At 38.8% G+C, this 21,100-nt stretch overlaps 1 protein-coding gene across 2 annotated transcripts in view; it reads right to left on the bottom strand.

The window, feature by feature from the left end:
* Positions 1 to 21,100, bottom strand: part of DNAAF9 (dynein axonemal assembly factor 9) — a 107,195-nt gene that overhangs the window by 57,590 nt on the left and 28,505 nt on the right. Inside the window, exons 7-13 of one of the 2 annotated variants that reach the window (XM_006207334.3) lie at positions 15,137 to 15,214; positions 12,402 to 12,500; positions 11,129 to 11,184; positions 8,278 to 8,413; positions 4,985 to 5,066; positions 3,352 to 3,388; positions 326 to 413 (exon numbers count right to left, since the gene is read on the bottom strand). In XM_006207334.3, coding sequence (XP_006207396.1) covers positions 326 to 413; positions 3,352 to 3,388; positions 4,985 to 5,066; positions 8,278 to 8,413; positions 11,129 to 11,184; positions 12,402 to 12,500; positions 15,137 to 15,214 — 576 coding nt within the window. The remainder of the gene's footprint in view (positions 1 to 325; positions 414 to 3,351; positions 3,389 to 4,984; positions 5,067 to 8,277; positions 8,414 to 11,128; positions 11,185 to 12,401; positions 12,501 to 15,136; positions 15,215 to 21,100) is intronic. The other variant, XM_015241818.3, reaches the window with a different exon arrangement.

Here is a 21,100-nt window from a genome sequence, read left to right as displayed (position 1 = left end):
ACTCACAATAGAATAATGAATATTTTCCTTATTTTTTAACTTATAAAAGCCTTTAAAAAAACTACTAAAGTAAAACAATATACTACAGAATGATTTTTCTTTAACTCAACCAGATATCTGCAAAGAAGTGCTGATTAGCTCCCATTCATCAGACAACGGCAGGTCACAGGCAACACAAGCTCAGAGCTCGAAACGCATCTCCTTGTCTGGCACCCACGCTCACACAAAACTAAGTACTGTAAGGTGTCCAAGGAAAAAACAGATGGGTAAGAAGTTTTTCATTAAAACTACTACTAAAGGAAGAGAAACATGGTATTTAAATTACCTTTGTTAGACTGGAAGTTTTAGCATAACATGCAATGGCAGCCAAAACAGCCTCCATAACAGCAGCATATAACTGGGACAAGAGCCTACTTTAAAGACAAAAAGTAAGGGTTAACTTCAGCATCACAAGCTGCATGCACATAAATGACATTCTCTAAGAAAATGACTTTTAAACACAATGAGAAAGGTATAAAAACAGAACTTGATTTCTAAACCTTTTAAAAGTCATGTGCCCCATCTGATTTTTATTTTGCTTTTGTTAAACCATGATAAGAAGAACCGGTTCATCTTAATTCTGCTCAAAAGACCAGCCTTCCCTGTCTGTGATCTAACGGAGGAAAACCATGTGGGCTCCCTGACCCGCTATGAGGACCCAGAAGGTGTCATGACACAAACTTCCTGCTTTTCCAGGAACCAAACACACCCCATCTTCATGCTGTCCCCTCCCCAGGACTGCTAAAGGCTGGCTGCCACTGGAACCTCAGGATGGGAGACTTCTATCCAACTGAGGAGAAGATGGGTTCCACTTAAATTCAAATTATCAGTCATAGACCCCTTTCTAAACAGTTTACCTGGTCTACAGAATACAGAATGCTTTGAGGAGAAGTATCTCCTGTCTACACTCACCCTCCTCCACCCCAAATCCTGCTCTTCTTGTCTGACCTCTCACTTCCCACAGTCATTTTAAGGAGGTTTTTTTCTTTGCCAGGCAGCGACTTCCATGAAGATCTCTAGAAAATCCAAGTCTGGTTCCCTCTGGGGCAGGTTTCTCAATCTCTGCATTTTGGGCCAGCTAATTCTTTGTTGTGGGGTCTGTCCTGTGCATGAAAGGATGTTTAGCAGCATCCCTGGCCTCTCAGAAGTATACAAAGTGTGACAACCAAAAATGTCTCCAGACATTGCCAAACGTCCCTGGGGGTGGGGGATGGGGAAGGACTGGGGGGACTGGTGAGGTAAAATTGCCCTAGGTTGAGAACCACTGCTTTAGGGGAACAAGACCCAGGATCTTATTAGGATAATTACAGAGAGAAGGGGCTCATCTATGAGGCCTGGAAAGGCAGGGAAGGCAGCTTGGCAAGAAGCTGCCTCACCTAAGTTTAAGTCTATTTTTTAAGCCTGAGAATCTTCTAACAGGTAAAGGAAGGCGAAAGGAATTTGATAGCAGGAAGGAACACAGAAATGATCTGGTCTAAGGCTTTCATCTTACAGAAGAAACAAGTAGGGCCTTCAGAGGTGGAGTAAGTTGTCCAAGGCCAAAGAAAACAACAGACTTGAATTCACGCCTGCTCTCAGCCTGCTGCTGTTTCCCTGTGCCACGTGACACTGCCAACTCCTTCAACCTCCTCCTTGGCTCCTACTCTGCATCGTAGGTAAGAGATTTCAGTTGGGTAGAAGCAAAAAGAAGAGAGAAAGAATACATAACAAAATGACAGCATCAAGGTTCAATGTATCCTGAAGATTGTTGGCCAGGCCACAGCAAGGGGTATGTCCTGGTAGAAGGTGCCCAGCACGGTCACTGCCAATGACCTTGGCCACTTCCACGTATGATGAGAATCCTCCGCACTTCATCACTAATGGCCAGAACTTTATAGAGGCCAACACCAAATACATACAACATACCCTTCCTCCCTCCCCCAGCCAGCTTGACTCAAACATCACTCAGTACCAACACTGACCTCCTCCTACAGACCCCCGAGGCAAGAGCTCAATACAGAGCTACTTGGCTTCTGACTCATAAAATGGCCTGGGTGGGAGGCCTGAGGCCCATAACTAGGGATGGGCCTGCTCTATGCCTGGATGGTGCTGCTGCCGCTTCCCTGAGGACTCCATAAGGCCCAAGTTCCACCAGCCCTGTGATTCACCAAGGCACCTAATGCGGGCCCAAACACCTCTCAACACCAGCCCCTGAAGCAGGGCACCAATGGATTTGGTTTAGGCAGGATGGCTAAGGGTCCAGAATGAGGATCCAGGGCAGTGGATTCTCTGTAGCCTGTCACTGTTAGCCTCTGGGAAGCAGAGCCCACACTAGTTTGTGCTGGGATAATTAATTTGGTTAATAATAGAACTCTACTATGTTCATTACTTCTGAAAGAAAATTCCTTTATGGAATTCAGAAATTCCAGCATTACTATGGACGGATTATGTCCTCCCAAAACTCATGTTGAAGCCCTGATCCTCAATATGACTGCATGTGGAGATAGGACCAGGCCTTTAAAGAGGTAATTAAAGTTAAATGAGGTCATAAGGGCAGGGCCCTAATCCAACAGGATTGGTGTCCTTTAAGAAGAGACACCAGAGAGCTCTCTCTCCATGTGAGAAACAAAGGAAAGACCAAGTGAGGACACACTGAGAAGGTGGTAGTCTGCAACTCAAGAAGAGAGGCCTCACCAGAAACAAACCCTGCTGGTACCTAAGTCTTGGACTTCTAGCCTCCAGAATCATGAGAAAATAAATTTCTGTTGTTTAAGCCACCCAGTCTGTGGTATTTTGTTATGGCAGCATTAATGAGTTTATTTCCTGTCTTTGGTTTCCTGCTATATGCAGGGGAGGGAAGTCAACACTAGGTCTTTTCTAAAGCTGCACAGCCTGAGTTGAGATCCTAGCTCTGTTCCATAAGCCTGAGTATCAAATTCAGAGGAAACACTCCTCAGACCAGATGTGGTTTCACACAGATTCTCCCAATGGGTTTCAGAATGTTTTATTTTTTTGGAAAGCCTCTAATAAAAAATGTACTATGTAGAAGATATATTAAGAAGAGTTATGCCATTTAAATGCATGGGTGTGCAGGTAGGAAATCTCTGAGTTCTGGGGAGGGGAGCAGATAGCAAACCTGGCAGAGTCACCAGCCTGCACTTCAAGATGAGAGGCAGGAGCTGGAACCTCCTGGGAGACAACACAGCTCTGCTTGCCACTTAAACCAGATGTCCTACCCAATGCTGATCTCAAAAGGACGTGGCTGGGACAGCCACAACTTCTGAGTAACTCAACTTTGAGAAAGAAAAACATGCAACAGAAATGAAGACTTACATTTGTTCAGTTTTCTTGGGCAGCTTGTTGTCATCCCCTGTGAAAGAGGACCATGTATTAAGAATGTGACAAGATTGGAGGAGATGCAAACACTTCACAAAGAGACTAGAATTTCTTAATTTGAAGGAGATGTCAGGAGCTACTTTTTTTTTCTTTTGAGTTAAACACAGTATAAACACAAACAACAGTGAAACCTAGCTTTTCCCAGTATCCTCATGGACCTTCACCTCTGACACTGACTTAAAAAAATTTTTTTTAATTCTTATTTTTTATTGAAGTGTAATAAAGTGTTACAATGTTAGTTTCAGGTGTACAGCCAAGTGATTCAATTGTGTGTGTGTGTGTGTGTGTGTGTGTGTATTTTCAGTTTCTTTTCCATTATGGCTCATTACAAGAAATTGAACACTGCTATACAGTTGTTCCTTGTTGTTTATTTTATATACAGTAATGTGTATCTGTTAATCCTAAACTCTCAATCTACCCCTCCCCACCTCTTTCTCCCCTGGTAACCACAGCTTGTTTTCTATGTACGTGAGTCTATTTCTAGTTTGTAAATAAAATTTGTATCTTTTTTTTTTTAGATTCTACATATAAACGACATCATATGATATTTGTCTTTTTCTGTCTGACACACTTCACTTAATATGATAATCTCTAGGTCTATCCATGTTGCTGCAAAGGGCAGTATTCCATTCTTTTTTATGGCTGAGTAATAATCCATTGTGTATCTATACCACATTTCCTTTATCCACTCATCTGTCGATGGACATTTAGGTTGTTTTCATGTCTTGACTATTGTAAATAGTGCTGCTGTGTACACTGGGGTGCATGTGCCCTGACACTGACTTTGACAACCCACTCAGCATCACCACTAAATACCAGAGAAGACATGCAGAATCTTAGGCTCTGGAATGTTTTTGCTTCTTTTTAATTTTTTCAATTAGGAGGTATAAGTAAGCAGACTCAGATCTGCCTCTTTTTTCATCTCCTTAATTATCTAACTCAAGTCATGCTGCTTTCAGAGTTCCCCAGCTAATATAACAACACTCAGGAAAAAACCTGAGTCCTGGCATACTCTCCTCTGTGCAACAGTGCTGGGATCCTCATTCATTATAGAGGTTCTTCTCTGTGTCTCTTTGGATGTTTGCAGCTTCTGGTTACCCCAGCAAGGAGGGCAGCCTCAGTCAGCCTAGTTTTATGGCTGCCTCCTCAGCATGGAGCACTTGCTCCTGTCAGTGTTCCCAGCTCATGGGTTCTACCATGGCCCTTTCCTCACCTTCCTCACAAGAACAGTGGGTACCTGGCTGAGTCATTAAAACTCCTACTGCAGCCCATACCTCCTCCTGCTGTCTCCAACTAGGACTGACTCATCTTTGCCTTCCCTCTGATAACAAGCACACAGTCTTACACATAATTACACTTAATATATATATAGCTGATAATTATTCCTCCTGAAATACACTTTGTGAGAAAAGTATTAGGTATATCAACTCTCCATCAGGAATCAGAGAGGGAGTTAGAGGCTACAAAATGAGTTTCTGAGGAAAGTAGTAAATTGCGAGTCCATTTCTAGCTCCCAGGAGAAAAAATTTGTTTAGGTAAGTTGATGAGATGACAACTTACAAGGACTTACCCAAATAAGGAACATGAGTGGCTCCAAAAAAGTATGTTCTTGAACAAGCAAGGGGCCCTTTTGGTGAAACACACTGTACTACCTGGATGTCAGGGGGGAAAAAAAAAAGTTAAAAAGGAGCAGGGACTTCAGTGTGTACTGTAAGAGAAACAAAATATAGGCAATGGAAATCAATTTTATTTCATTAACAGCTGATTTATTATTTTTTAAAGACACAGAGGGAAAGATCTCCTTTAACTGCTGTTTTTCCAATGGTATCTTGTGTTTTTATTGGCTGTATTGTGGGGTTGCTGTTGCGTCAGCCCAGGATGCTAATGAGTTAACAACCTAGAAGGAAAAGAAGAGGAAATGTGCTTGGGGTTTGACTGTCATTAATATTTAGTCCAGAATGTTCATAGTGAGGACCTTCGCTGACATGTGCAGATATGGTAGGGGGAGGGGACAACTACAAATTCAGGAAAGAAGGGTGCTACCCAGCTCCCCATCTTCATCTGTATTTCATCTCTCTACACAGGCCTTCCAGAAGAGAAAATAACTTCTCTAAATTTTTAAATTCTTATTTTTCTTCCCTGTTTTGTTGTTTATTTATATAGAGATAGAAGTGGATGTCCTTTTCTCTTTTGAAAATCTGACATTTCGTCAGGATTCCTAGGATAGCAGATATAAAATGCAAAAATGCTAACACAAGAACTAAAGGAAAGGAAATTAGTACAGTATAAAAAAAAAAACTCCAGATGACACAAATACTCAATTCTATTTTACTCCATTGTTTTAGGAAGTCACAAGAGAATATATGGCATTTTTCTGTACTATTGTGAACACTGTGAATCTAAGTTATACATTTGAAATAAAGATTTAATTCTGACTAAGCTAAAACTCATCATAGTGAATATGATCAATAGTGCCATGAGCCTAAATGAAAATTCATGCGCATATTTCTTCTAATTGTTGGTTAATAGGCTTATTTCCTCAATTAAAACATGTTCCTTAGATTTCCAAATTTTCCTTAAAGTTTTTAAGGTGCCATGTGTTTAAACCTGCTTCCTTAGATGATGTCACAAATTTACATAAGCATATATTAACATTAAATTGATTGATATTTACATGAAAAAGGAAACTGGTATAGTAGAATTTGCATATGAAAACTGCTCAGATAATCTGGATTTGCATGCTTTGCATGACATCTATTAATCTGTAAATTATTCACAAATGGCACAGAAATGGAAAGGATAAGTATCTCACCTTGAAACAGAGCTGAATGAAGATCATAACTATGAATGAAGTTCAGAACTAGAACCCTCACCACCTGAGGACCAGGTCTCAGGTAAGTTCCTTGACTTCATTAGGTTTCCATGTTTGTAAAATAAAGATCTCCAATTATCACAGAAAGTTGTGTAAAGAACCTGCTAAATTTCTGTTTTATTAAATAGACTTTTTAAAGTGCAGTTTGAGGTTTACAGAAACTGAACCAAAAGTACAGAGTTCCCGCCTAGCTCCTCTCTTTCCCTGCCACTACAATTTCACCTATTAATGTCATATTATATTTGTTACTATTGATTAACTAATACTAATACATTATTATTAAAGTCCATAGTTTACATTACAGTTCACTGTTTATATTGTACACTGTGTGGAAATGACATGTGTCCATCATGACTATATCATATAGTATAGTTTCACGGTCCTAAAAATCCCCTGTGCTTCATCTATTCTTGTTCCCTCTCAAACTCCAGGCAACAACTGACTTAGTCTCTGTGGTTTTGCCTTTTCCAGAATGTCATATACTGGGAATTAGCCTTGGCAATCTGGCTTCCTTCACTTAGCAATGTGCATTTCAGGTTCCTCCATGTTGTTTTGTGGTTTGATCGTTCTTTTTATCAATGAAACATATTCCATTGTATGGATGTACCAGTTTATTTATCCATTCACCTATTGAAGGACACCTTGGCTGTTTCTAAATTTTGACAATTATGAAAAATGCTGCTATAAAAAAAATTCCTTGCGTAGGTTTTTGCGTGAACATAAGTTTTCAACTCATTTGGGTAAATACCAAGGAGCATAACTGGTGCTAAAAGTATGTTTAGTTTTGTAAATCAAACTATCTTCAAAGTGTCTGTACCATTTTACATTCTCACCAGTAATAAACAAGCTTCTGTTGCTCCACATTCTCTCCAGCATTTGGTGTTGTCAGCGTTTTAGATTTTAGCCATTCCAAGGTGTAAGGGATGGCTAAATTATTGCTCCAAACATTTCACAGCACCATCCTCACTGACTCTTCTACTAGCCCGAGAGACCCTTAAAGGCAGAGACCACGACTATATACTCCCTGTACCTAGCACAGTGCACCTAGCACATAGCAGACACTCAATAAGGATCACTGAATTAACGAGTGAAAGCCCTTTGGCTTTAGAGTTGCACAGACTTAAGAACAGAAGCTGGTTATGTCATCCATAATGTGAGTATGTACTGGGGTTGGTTTCTTTTTTCAAAAAGCTTTTGAGATAAAATTTGCTATTTTAAAGTACATAAAAAATGCTGTACTGGTTTTATCATTGTGCTCTTTTGTCCTGTCCTTCTTATTGTTCCATGATTCCTTCTTTTTAAATCATTTCCTCTTTGTTTTGACCGAACTTCCTCTAGTCACTCCTTTAGGATAGGTCTGCTGGCAACAAATTCTCTTAGTTTTCCTTCATCTGAGCATATCTTGATTACTCCTTCATTCCTGAAGGAGATTTTCACTGGATATACATTTTTAGGTGACAGCTGTCTTTTGGCACTTGAAATGTAACGGTTAAGACATAACAAACTCAGGCTTTGAATAACTGTCTATTTTCAGGTTAATTTAAAATTCCTATTCTACTGATAATACTACTTGGATAACTTAAGACTTTGGTTTGTGAAAGTATTTTTTTTAACCTTTTCCCTTCAAATATTTAAAAATTAATTATGATGCTTTCAAATCACACTTAGTACTTATATAAAAATACACAGTTAAATTTTTTAAATTTTTTTTTTGTCTGTGGAGCAGGGGAGGTAATTAGGTTTATTTATTTATTTTTTTAACGGGGGACTACTGGGGACTAAACCGAGAACCTCATGCATGCTAAGTATATGCTCTACCATTGAGCAAAACTCTCCCCCTGAAAAATGCATCGTTTTTAATCACTTTTCACTCCAAAACAACTTCAAGTTCAAGGTTAAATCAATACACTAATTAGAAAGCTTCCATTTATCCAGCTCCTCTCCTCCCTATTTGATAATAAAACCAATTAGGCAACGGTCAAGCCACTCACCATGTGTTTGGCAAAGCTCCCACTGGGACCAGTGCTGCGTACCAGGTGCCCTTCAGAAGGGAAGTTAAAGTTGCCAGCGTTCAGGTTTTCTTGTGTGGAATGATTACCAAAGAGAACGAATGGCTGCCTATTAGGGCTAGAGTGGCAAATCAAAAACATGTGATTACAAAAGAGATTCCTGGCCAGAGCAACTTCCAAATGAGTGAGTTCTGAGGCTTCCCTGAGTGGCATCCTGCAGTCTCAGCAAGGTGGTCAGTACAGTCCACCTAATGCTCCCTGCAGGTTGAGAACAGATGCCAAATGTCTCTGACTCCTCCTACTGACCATAGGGAATCAGTTATTTAGGGACAAAAACTAAACCTAAGCCATGGTTATACTTCCAGCTTGTCCTACTTCTTAAGGAGAAAGTTCTGTAAGTTTGCTGTCCATGATGCACAGATGGAGCAAAATCCCAGCTTTATATAATAGCGTTTTGATAGGAATATACATTTTCAGGAATGATAGCAATTGTGATACTCACACAGCAGACAGACAAAAGAACTGTTAACCACTCCTGAGTAGCTTTTAGGAGGGAAGGAGGGTAGGGTTGCAGATACTCTCACCACATCTACCTGTCCCTGCCCCTATCCTCTTCTTCCCTCTCTTCTCTTAGCTGGACTTGTCTTTTTATTTTTGTTTTTACTCTCTGCTCATTTCTCAGTCCACTTTAATCGACAACCCCCAACAGTCATTCACTTAAACTGCTCTCGCAAAAGTCACCAATGCCTTTCATGTAGCATATAGCAAGTCCAGTGCAAAGTCTTCAGCCCGCCCTTCCTTGGTCTCTCAGAAGCACCTGACACTCTCCCCTTGCAAGAGCTGTTGCTTTCAGCGCACTGTTCTCCTCTGTATTCATAGGGTTTTACCATCTGGTAAAACAGCTATCTGTTTTCTCCCCTCCTCTCTCATGATTTGCTCCCTAAACCTGTTCCCCTTTCCCATCTTGCAGTAAATAAAACGCATTATCATCCATCAAGGGACTGAGCCAGGCCCGAGGCCTCCTTGACTTTTCCTGCTTCCTCACCCTCTAAATTCAATTAACTATCCAAATTCACTCCTGTCTGTCCAGTTCCCTCCATCCACATGGTCATAAGCCTAGTCCGTATTGGCATCATTTCTTCCCTGGACAACTGCAATACTTCCTCATAGTTTCTCTGCTTCCACTCTACTCTCCTATAATCTGTTCTCCACACTGTAGAAAGGACAATCTTTTAAACATTTATTTATTTCCAGGTGAAGGGCCGAATTCTTTCACAAGGCCAACAAGGACTTACACGGTCTGGCCTGACCAAATTCTTTAGCTCCACTGAAGGCCACTCTCTCTCAACTCCCATACTCCAGCCAAACTCATCTTCTTTTATGTTCCTCACGTTCTCATCTCAAGACCACTGCTATTTTCCTTTAATTATCTTTACTGATCATTCACATCTTCCCCAAGAGGTCACATTCTCCAGTGTAGTCTTCATGGTATCATGTTCTTTTCTCATTCAAGGAGCCAGAGTTTGCAATTACGTATTTCTTTGTGAGGTTGCTTGATTAATGTCTTATTGCTCCACCACACAACACACTTCATGAGGGCAGACACCATGTCTGGTTTATGTTTTAACCATGTATCTCTTGCTTGGTATGTCATATGTTCTCAATGAACATTCAGTGACTAAAGGATATTTTCAAAAGACAGTTTCTGCTATGGATTGAACGCTGTGTCTTTCCCAAATTCATATGTTAAAATTCTAACCCCCAAAGTGATGGTATTAGGAGGCAGAGCCTTCGGGAGGTGATTAGGTCATAAGGATGGAGCCATTATGAGTGGGATTATAAAAGAGGCTCTCATAAAAGAGATTCCAGAGACATACTTCGCCCTACGTGCCACGTGAGGTTTCAGTGAAATGACAGCTGTCTAAGAGGAAGAGGGTCCTTACCAGACACCAAATCTGCCAGTGTCATGATCTTGGACTTCCCAGCCTTCAGAACTGTGAGGCCTCCAAACTGCTCTTATAAGCTTCACAATCTATGGTATTTTTGTCATAGCAGCTAAGATAGTTTTCTTTATCCCATTCTTTTCCCCTAAATTACCCTTAGTGTATATTGTGTGGAAATCCTTTGCATTTCTTTTCATTATTCTTAAAAATACTTCATCAAGTTTTAGGCAAACAGTGACTCTTGAAAGTAAACATGACTCTGATTTTAATTCTGATGCTTAATTCAAGTTAAGCGACACTGAGCAGAAAAAGATGACTTTTGAGTCCCAGCCAGGGTAGTCTGTCTCACTATCAGATTGGACTGGAATTGGGGAAGAAAAGAAAAGGAAAGATCTACTCTCATTTATCCATCCAAGGAATCACCCCTGCTGAGCCCTCCTGATTATTGTGGCAAAAGAGGTGCTGAAGGAAACACTCTAAGAAAACAAATGCAGCAACTCTTATTGCTCCCATGCCTCCCTGGGGCTGGAGCTTTATGCCCAAGCCCTTTTATTACCCACAAGCCACTGCTGATACCTGCCCAGCCCTTGGTCATTCTATTTCCTCTCACTTTGCTGGGCCATGGATGGAATAAAAAAATCCTTTCTTTAGATTTCAGCAAGCTACAATGTTTTAAAAGCTAATTTAATATAAAGCTGGTTTTAACACAAAAATACAAAAGCAGTGAAACAGATAATTTTAAAGAGTATGGATTTCTTACAATGTCATGACTAAAGTCAACCCATATTTTCCTGACTCCAGCTTCTGGACTTAGATGCTCTCCCATATCCACCCCCTTGTCAGCACCATTTTCTCTACTACCATTCAACTATCTTTGCCAAGAATCTTACCTATTTTCAGTTATATGACTGGAGATCATTCCATGACTGAAGTAACTTCTGAATGGCTACAAAAGAAGCCAACGTTATATATATTAAGATCACAGTTTTATAAAACAATCACAAACCCCTCATATATGTATGTATACTGTCTGTGTGTGTGCGTGAGAGAGAGAGACACGTATGTTGATAAATTGTTTTAAGAACATGGAAGGACATATGCGATGGATAAAAACATAAATTTTGGGGATAGACAGCAAACAAATACCAGCAAAGAAAAAAGATAAAATGCTACAAAAGAAAAAAGAAAAGGAAGGTTAAAAAAAAGAAATTCTTGTCAGATTTTAGTTTTTAACTACTAAAAGGAAATTGGACCAACCACCATCTATGGGCCAAATTACTAACAACACAGGAATTTTTTTACTGCTATTAGAAAATTTCCCCAACATTTCCAATAATTAGAATTATGTTAATTCTACAAATTAGAATACATGTTAATTCTAATATCAATGTAGACTAATTTAAAATCAGTGGTGAGGAAGAATCCAAGAAACTCTATGGGTATGTCACTACATCCTATTTTTAAATTATTTAAATCTTTAAAAAAATTTTTAAAGATTTTTAAAAGATAAAAAGATAATTGACTCTTTAAATAAAAATAATAGCAATATACTGCGGGATATATAACATAATGTAAAAGTAAACTGCATGACAACAAAGATCAACTCCAGTTTCAAAGATCCGGGGTAAGGCTTGTCCTGAGTCATTGCGCAACACAGAAGAACTGAGGACTGGCAGTGCAAGCCCAAAGTAGGCTCAAGGGCAAGATCAAGATCTCTCTTTTGATCCTTCCTGTTGCCGTGGTTCTTGATTTACACACCTCAGTTTACTCATGGAGTGGGTCTTAGCCCAAACTAGTAACTTCACTATTGCTTGCCCAGAAAGCAAGCTTGGCTTTACCTAGAGGTTGTGCTATTCACATGTGGAGAATTACTCCTAGGCTTATTAACTGGTGTTCAACAGGATTCCTGGTTGACAGAGGTACCACTTCTGAAAAATGAGTATCCTTCTTGTAGAGAAGCTGGCACAGAAAAAACCCAACTTCTCATACAGGGGTTAGCATGGGAGTTAAAAACTTCTTTACAGCATGCAACAAAGCTTAAGGAAATAATAACCAAATTAGGGTTAGTAGTGTTGTATTCTGAAAAAAAAATTAACAAAAATAAAAACAATAAATAAGTTAACCAGTTTTTTTCCTTCCCTTTTTGACCCTTCCCTTACATACCTCACCCGCCTGAGATTCAGATAGTTCTAGCAGGAACGGGATTTCTGTGTCAAAATTAGCAAAGAAGCTAGTCCACTGATGTTCAAAAGCCACCAAATCCTAGAAAGAAAGTGAAAAAAGATACTGTGTTTGATCACTTAAGGAAGTACTTTAGAAAACCAGAATTATGAAACTGCATTTCAAAATACCAGACCACATAAATATGTCATTTAAAAGACTAACCACAGGTCTTCAATGTCTGTCCAAGTCTTTTGTTCTCAGATCCACTCCCTATTTCCAGCTGCCATCAAATTTTAGCAGTGGAAGCATGATTAGATTCAGAAAGACTTGTGCTGGAAACTTTGCTCTGCCTCTTACTAGTTGTGTGGTCTTAGCAAGGAAATTCACCTGAGCTTCAAATGCCTTATGTGAGTAACAGGAGGATTATCACTTACCTTACAGAGATATTATAGGAATTAAATGAAATAACCTAGATAAATAGAAAGTGCTCATTACCAGGCCTTGCATACTACAGGTCTGCAGTACTTGTCAACTTCTCTGCCTCTACTGTCGGCTAGCCGGTGGTGGTTAAGAACATCTGAGCCACCCGCTTGACTTCCTTCCATTTGTCTGCTCTCTCTAGCAGACACCCATAATGTACATCACTGGCCTCAGGGAAGTCACATCTGAGACTGTGCACCCCACTGTGGGTCTGTGCCTTGCCTGCTTGGCTCTGTCCAATCTTTTCGGGGTAATACCAGAATGCTTCATTTTGTAAGCCTCAGAAAAACAAAAAGAATCAACATAGCTATTGGTACAGAATACACTTTGTTTTTCAATTCTATTTAGAAACAAACTCAGAAGTATGTTTCCATTTTAATGGCCTACATGGTGACATCCATTTTGGCTTGGATCTCTGACAAGAAGCAGAGTTATACAGTTGAGCAGCAGCCATTCTCTGGCCCTGTTCTAGGTGAAAAACACTGTGTGCTTTGGGGGATACACAGAAGAAGACAGGCACTTTGCTCCCAAAAAACTTCTCCAACGGAAGTGGATATGTCAGTACTAATTATCGAATAAGGTGGAATGAATCATTAAACGTTGCTTTCAGCTCTATGCTATGACTAAAATGGAAGACAAAATGAATTATTGCTCAGAAAATAACTATCACTATATAGGAAATGTTCATATATATATTTAAATCTTCCTAATATCCTTGTGTACCTATGTCCACTTTATAGATGAGGTGACTGAGACAATGAAGAGTAAAGTGATCTGAGGAGGCAATACTAACAAGAGCGAGAGTGAATATACATCTAGGTAAGAGATATCCAACGCCTGTGCACTTTGCACTAGACATACCATTCTCCAACTGTTACCCAGCAAAACCAGTGCATCTGTGGAAATGGATACTCTGTGATGAGGTGGAACTGCTTAGTTGAATCTGATGATGAAGAAGGGAAAGTCTATCTTCTCAGACTCCTCAAGGCCAAATTTAGAAGACAGGCCCAGATAGACTTCAAGGTCAGGTAAGCAGCAAAAATCTGCAACCCCCAGAAACATGCCACTGTGTCTTGGCCCTTGGCCACAAGGGAAGAACCCTGAACTTTAGACAGACCTCTTGGCCCTAGGCTGCCATCCAGTAGTATCTGCTCTCAGGTGACTCAGAGGGAGAAAAGGAGCTTAACTCCAATATTTAAAAGTATTTTTATGAATTTATGAATTACATGATGTAATAAAAGAAAATGAAAATAAGTAAAATAATGAAAACAACCAGTAAAGACTACCATCTGAAGTTTCTAAGACACAGAAACACAAATTATTTTACAAAGATGGAAATAGATTCTGCTTTCTATTTTTTTCACCAAACATTTTGAACATCTTTCTAAATCAAATCTCAGAGTAGTCTGCATTTCCTCTCTATGGAATTGGACCAAGAAGCACTGGCTCTCTGGCCATCAAAGAGTTGCCAGCAGAGATTGGCAGTAGGAATTAAGGCCTGTGGGCAGGCCGTATATATACCGTTCTCTTTCCACACAGCTTTCCATGACCACTGAGAGTCACTACTGAGTTGCTAAAACAAAGTACCTACTCCTTAGTTTTGTTTGTTGCTCCTCATTGCAAATTGCTCCACCCACCCTGAATTTATTCTTCGAAGTTAAGATGAAAAATTAATGCCTCATCTTTCAATCCAGGAGTCAGCAAATTATGGCCTGTGGGCAGGCCATATATTTTTGAAAATAAAGTTTGCTTAAACAGAGACACACCCTTTCGGTAAAGCACTGTCCATAATGGCATTGTTAGGTAGTTCCAACAGAGCACAGGGCCCAAAGCCTAAAATATTACTATCTACTCCTTTACAGAGAAACTTCAACCTGTCTAATCCTTGATTCCTTTAAAGCATACACCAATTTTTTAACTCTTTTTACACCAGAGAAAGTGCAAAAAGGCACCCTCTGTACTATTTTTCTGAAGTCCAGCCCAATAGAAACAATGTCTTCAGGTGAAAACCTAAACCTTGGACCAGGCAGGCAGCCTCATTCTCACCTCAGGTGAGGTTTCCTCAGAGTGGAAGAGGTAGTAGCACTTTTCCTGGTCCTCTTCCACTCCCAAGGAGTTCAAGATAGCAATCAGGGAAGCGACTGCTCAATTCTTCGGCTAAAACCAACTAAAATATATCCTGCGTTCCTTAATACATTAGTAGATAACTGAGCTGGTTGTAATATTTACAAGTTAAATACAGTGTGGTTCCTTACTTCTGAAAGCAAACTCTCCAGAGACATAGGATCCATCTTGCTGTAGACATTCCACAGATTCAAACTCACATCCTGCAACTATAACACAAGGGCAAAAACAATCAAATAACTGAGTCAGTATCATTAGGACTATCAGAATTATTTTCTGACACTGAGAAGTTACTATCTTGGTGAAAATTCAGTGATTAGAACAATAAATCAAACTTTATCAATTGTATGAGAACCTATACATATTAAAAAATGCTATCCCATTCAAGGAAACTATCTTTTCAGAAACGTTGGTACATCTTCTGAATATCTTCAATGCTAGGCATATATATATTTACATGACATACAGATATATAATTTTCATCTTTGTTTAAAATCAAAGTTTAATTAAAATAACACATTTCTATAGTTTAAAAAAAATCAAATACTAGTACTAAAGGCTTGTAATAAAAAACATTTAATCCCCTACTCCAACCTTTCACAAGCCTCCACTAGCCTCAATCCTCAGAGCCAACCACGTTGAATTCTTTTAACACTTTCTTTCTGGTAATTATCTCCGTATTTTGATGTAATAAGCTCAAACCCTACTTCTTGATTTATCAATTTAGAAATTAAATATTGACTCATGGCAAAGATGTAGTTCTTCTATGCTCGTCCCCACTCTCACACCTCTTCTCTACATACACATAACACACTTTAACATTATCTAATATCATAATATGACTTTTTTGTTAAACCAGTAGTTACTGTTTATAACATTAAAGACATATTTATCTATATCTGTTTCTATATAATTTACTGCAGGCCAAGTACATACCATATTCCTATCTGCTTTCTTAAACAAATTGTTTTTCCTAGAGCTACCAACAGCTTCACTTTTTTCACTTGTGTAATATTAAAAAAAAATCAATCCTACAATTTTCTTCTAACTTCCCCCACTTAATTTGCTGGTATGCTTATATGCGGGTTTATAAACAGCAACACTATTGTCATTTTGGGTCAGTTATGTCTTTGTTGCAAGGGGCTGCCCAGTGCATGTAGCAGGCTTAGCAACATCCCTGGCTTCTGCTTACTAGATGCCTCAACACCCCTCTGTCCAGGCAAACTGAAAGTATGTCCAAATAGTGCCAAATGACTTGCAGAGAGGGTGGAGATGGGGCAGCAAAATCATCCCAATTGAGAACCACTGGCCTAAAAGTATTAGATAATCTATCAATTTTTTTTCTTCTTCTTGCTTCATTATGGTCTTGCTGTTATGTAAGCTTGCTGTGCACCTGTAACTATCATTTTGAGACTTCTCTTTGGTGTCATCCTGGAGCTCTCACATGATGGATCTGGTTCCATTGTTTACTTGTCTCCTTATTTTAACCTCTTTGTTTGCTGGAGCACATCCTCCAATAGCTTTTTAAGAAAGGATTAATGGGAGGAATTTTTGTTTGTTTGTTTTAAAATGTATTCTGTCCTTATGCCTGATTTGTCAATCACTGATGCTCTTTCCATTCTTTTGGATTCTTTAGTCTTCCTGTGCTTCATCTTGGATAGTTTCTACTACTATCAATTCAAATTCACTAATCTTTTCTTTGGCAGGTTAATGCCATCTAGTGTATTTTTCATCTTAGATATTGCAGTTTTCACTCCTACAAGTTCAATTTGGGTCTCTTTTTTTTGTCTGTTTCTGTTTAACATTTTCAATCTTTCTTCTAGCTTTGTGAACATATGGAATACAGTTAGAGAAACTTTTAATGCCCTTGCCTTCTAATTCTAACATTTCTGTCAATTCTAGGTCAGTTGCGATTACCTTATTATCAGTCATGTTTTCCCGCTTCTTGGTTAACTGATAACCTTTGGATGCCAGATATTGTGAACTTTGCCTTCTTGGGAGCCAGATATTTTTGTATTCCTATAAATATTTTTGTGCTTTGTTCTGGAATGCATTTAAGTTACTTGGAAACTGTTTGATCCTTTCAGGTCTTGCTTGTACAAATTGTTCGGAGGGTCCAGAGCAGTGCTCGGACTAGGGCTGAATGATTATTTCCCACTACTGAGACAAAACCCTCCTGAGGACTCTATCCAATGCCCTGTGAATTATGCATTTTTCCAGTCTAACTGATGAGAATAGGCACTATTCCCAGCTCTGACCCACTGTTCTGGAGTACTTCGAGATTTTTTTTCCAGCAGTTACCTCACACATGAATGTACTGACAATAATCTGTTGAATACTTGGATTGTGGGTCAAGGAATGGGGGGAAGAGAAATCTTGGCAGATCTTGGGAGTTCTGTCTTTGGGCTTTTCCTTCCTCTTTAGTACGCCAGCTCCTTGGCTTCACCAGACTCTCAGCTGCAACTACTCAGCTCAGGAAGTGCACTGAGATCCACTTGGGTACCCCCACTGTGCCATGGCCTGGACATTTTCTCAAAGTGCAGCTGATCCTTGAATAACCTGGGGCTTAGGGGCACTGACCCTCTGTGCAGTAGAAAAATCCATGTGTAACTCTTACAGTCAGCCCTCTGTACATGCAGCTCTGCATCCACAGTTCTGCATCTGTGGATTCCACCAACTGCAGACTGTGGTACAGTATGGCACTATCGTCTACTAAAAAAACCTGCATATAAGTGGACCTTTGCAGTTCAGAACCATGCTGTTCAAGTGTCAACTGTAGGAACCTGGGAAACTGTGAGGCTCACCTCATGAGAGATTTCTATCTCTCAGGGAATCACTATTCTTCATTGATGTCTAGTGTCTTGAAAACCAATGCTTCACATATCTTGTTTGATGTTTGTTTTGGTTGGGGAAGGAGAGAAATCAAGTTCTTGTTGTCTTATTGTAGGTCACTTATTTTTCCTTCCTGAAAGCTTTTTATGATATTCTTCAATCTTTAGTGCTCAAAAAAGGCATAGAAAGATTTAAGGTTTTTTTTCCTTCTCAACCACACTTGCTAAGAGATTTAACTTAAAAGCTTTTTTATTTCTCTTTATCACTGGACATGTTTATTTACTTATTTTTTAAATTTCTTTCTTTCTTGTATCTCTGCGCCAGAAAGATTCTGGAACTCCTACTTACTGGATATCAGACCTTGTGGATTAGTTTTCTATGACTTTAAAGTTCGTTCTCATATTTTCTATCTCTATGATTTCTAAAATTTGACATTTTTAGATTTTCCTAACTTTACCCCTCAACTCCTCTGTTAATTTTATCAATTATAATTTTCCAGCGCTCATATTTTGCTTACACTCATTAATCACAATATAACATTTGTTCCACGGTTACCAAATAAATTTTACACTTCTCTGAGCAACCTAAGAGTTCTGTCTTAAGCTTTTCTCTATATCTTAAATTATCTTAGAGTCTTTTTTGGGAGGGATGGTAATTAGGTTTGTTTGTTTGTTTGTTTTTAATGGCAGTACTAGGGATTGAACCCAGGACCTTTGTGCATACTAAGCATGCACTCTACCACTGAGCTATACCCTCCCCCTTTCTTTGAGTCTTATTCAATCAGATTTTTAAAAAAATCTTGATCTTTTTCTCTCAGGTTACAGGTATTTAATCAAACGTCTGGTGATTTTCATTGCCTGTTTATATTTTCAAAAGGAAAAGCTGATTGGAAGCTTTCTGTTTTCAGCAGAGCTTGTTAACTATGAGGAAGTTTTTTAGGGAGAGTAGAGGGGCAGGAGGCAATTATTACAGGATCCCTATCCCCTCATATTCTAAATTCCAAAGCGTAGAGAGCTTTACGCTCAGGCGTCAAAAGCTACACCAGACAATGAATTCTCTTTGTTTTCTCTTGTTTTTCAGTTTCTATGGAGAACCCTGACCCATTCACCTTGTTCCCCGTTCTTCCTAGGGTGGAGAAGGCAGCTGGTAAATGTCTGGTTGCCTGTCACTTGGGGATGAGGGAGGACAACAAAGACTATTACATAACCTTCAATTAATCCCTTCATTTTTAATATCACGTTTCCATTCTCTATCCTCCATTTTACTACTTTCTTCCCATCGATTTAATCTATTGGTTTCTTCCTCTGCACTCTGGAACAGTTTTACAAGTGTGTCAACTGATTAATTTTGAGGGGGCACTGAATTTGATTTCTATTTATTTTTAATTGAACTATAGTTGATGTACAAAATTGTACATTACAGATGTATAATACAGTTATTCACAATTTTTAAAGGTTATACTGCATTTATAGTTATTATAAAGTATTGGCCATATTCCCTGTGTTGCACAATATATCCTTGCAGCTTATTTTAAACATACTGCTTTGTATCTCTTAATCCCCTACCCCTATGCTGCCCCCATCCTTCCCCCTCCCCACTGGTAACCACTACTTTATTCTTTGTGCTTTTTTGAGTCTGCTACTTTTTTGTTATATTCATTGGTTGGTTGTATTTTTAAGATTCTACATATAAGTGATATCATACAATATTTGTCTTTCTTTGTCTGACTTATTTCACTTAGTATAATACCCTCAAAGTCCATCCATGTTGTCGCAAATGGCAAAATTTCATTCTGTTTTATGACCGAGCAGTCTTCCACTGTGTATATATACCATATCTTCTTTCTCCATTCAGCTGTTGACGGTTGCTTCCGTATGGCTGTTGTAAATAATGCTGCTATGAACAATGGGGTGCATGTATCTTTTCAAATTAGTGTTTTTGTTTTTTTCGCATATATACCCAGGAGTAGAAATGCTGGGTCATATGGTAGTTTAATTTTTAGTTTTTTGAGAACCCTCCATACTGTTTTCCACAGCAGCTGCACCGATTTATATTCCTACCAACAGTGTACAAGGGTTCCTTTTTTCCACATCCATGCCAATACTTGCTATTTGTTGTTTTTTTGATGAGTCATTCTAACAGGTGTGAGGTGGTATCTTACTGTGGTTTTGATTTGCATTTCCCTGATGATTAGTGATGTTGAGCATCTTTTAATGCGTCTTGGTAGAAAAATCTTTAGAAAACTGTCTATTCAGGTCTTCCGGACATTTTTTAATCAGGTTGTTTGTTTTTGAGGTTGAGTTGTATAAGTTGTTTACACATTTTGGATATTAACCCCTTATTGGTCACATAATTTGCAAATATTTTTTTCATTCAGTAGGTTATCCTTTTGTTTTGTGGATGGTTTCCTTTGCCATGCCAAAGCTTCTAAGTTTAATTAGGTCCCATTTATTTATTTTTGCTTTTATTTCTTTGCTTTAGGAGACAGATCCAAAAAATATTGCTATGATTTACATCAAAGAGTATTCTGCCTATGTTTTCCTCTAGGAGTTTTATGCTTTCCAGACTTACACTTAGGTCTTCAATCCATTTGGAGTTTATTTTTTTATATGTTGTTAGAGAATGTTCTAATTTCATTCTTTTATATGCAGCTATCCAGTTATCCCAGCACCACTTATTGAAGAGACCGTCTTTTCTTCATTGTATATTCTTGCCTCCTTTGTCATAGTTTAATTGACCATAAGTGTGTGGGTCTATTTACAAGCTTTCTATTCTGTTCCACTGCTCTATGTGTCTGTTTTCATGCCAGTACCATCTTGGTTTTTTGTTTGTTTGTTTGTTTGACTGTAGCTTTGTATTAAAGTCTGAAGTCAGGGAGCATGATTCTTCCAGCTCTGTACTTCTCAAGATTGTTTTGGCTATTTGGGGTCTTTTGTGTTTCCACACAAATTTTAAAATAATTTGCTCTAGTTCTACGAAAAATGCCACTGGTATTTTGATGGAGATTGCATTCAATCTGTATATTGCCTTGGTAGTATGGTCATTTTAACATCATTTCTTCCAATACACCTGTTTGTGTCATCTTTAATTTCTTTCATCAGTGTCTTACAGTTTTCTGAGTACAGGTCTTTTACCTTCTTAGGTAGGTTTATTCCAAGGTATTTTGTTCTTGATGCAATGGTAAATGGGATTGTCTCTATAATTTCTTTTTCTTATAGTTCTTTGTTAGTATATAGAAATGCAACAGATTTCCATGTATTAAT

This window comes from Vicugna pacos, chromosome 19 (assembly GCF_048564905.1).
Source record: "Vicugna pacos chromosome 19, VicPac4, whole genome shotgun sequence".
In the NCBI taxonomy this organism is placed as follows: Eukaryota; Metazoa; Chordata; class Mammalia; order Artiodactyla; family Camelidae; genus Vicugna; species Vicugna pacos.
Note: the sequence above shows the minus strand (reverse complement) of the source record. Positions and strands in the feature narration are given on the sequence as shown.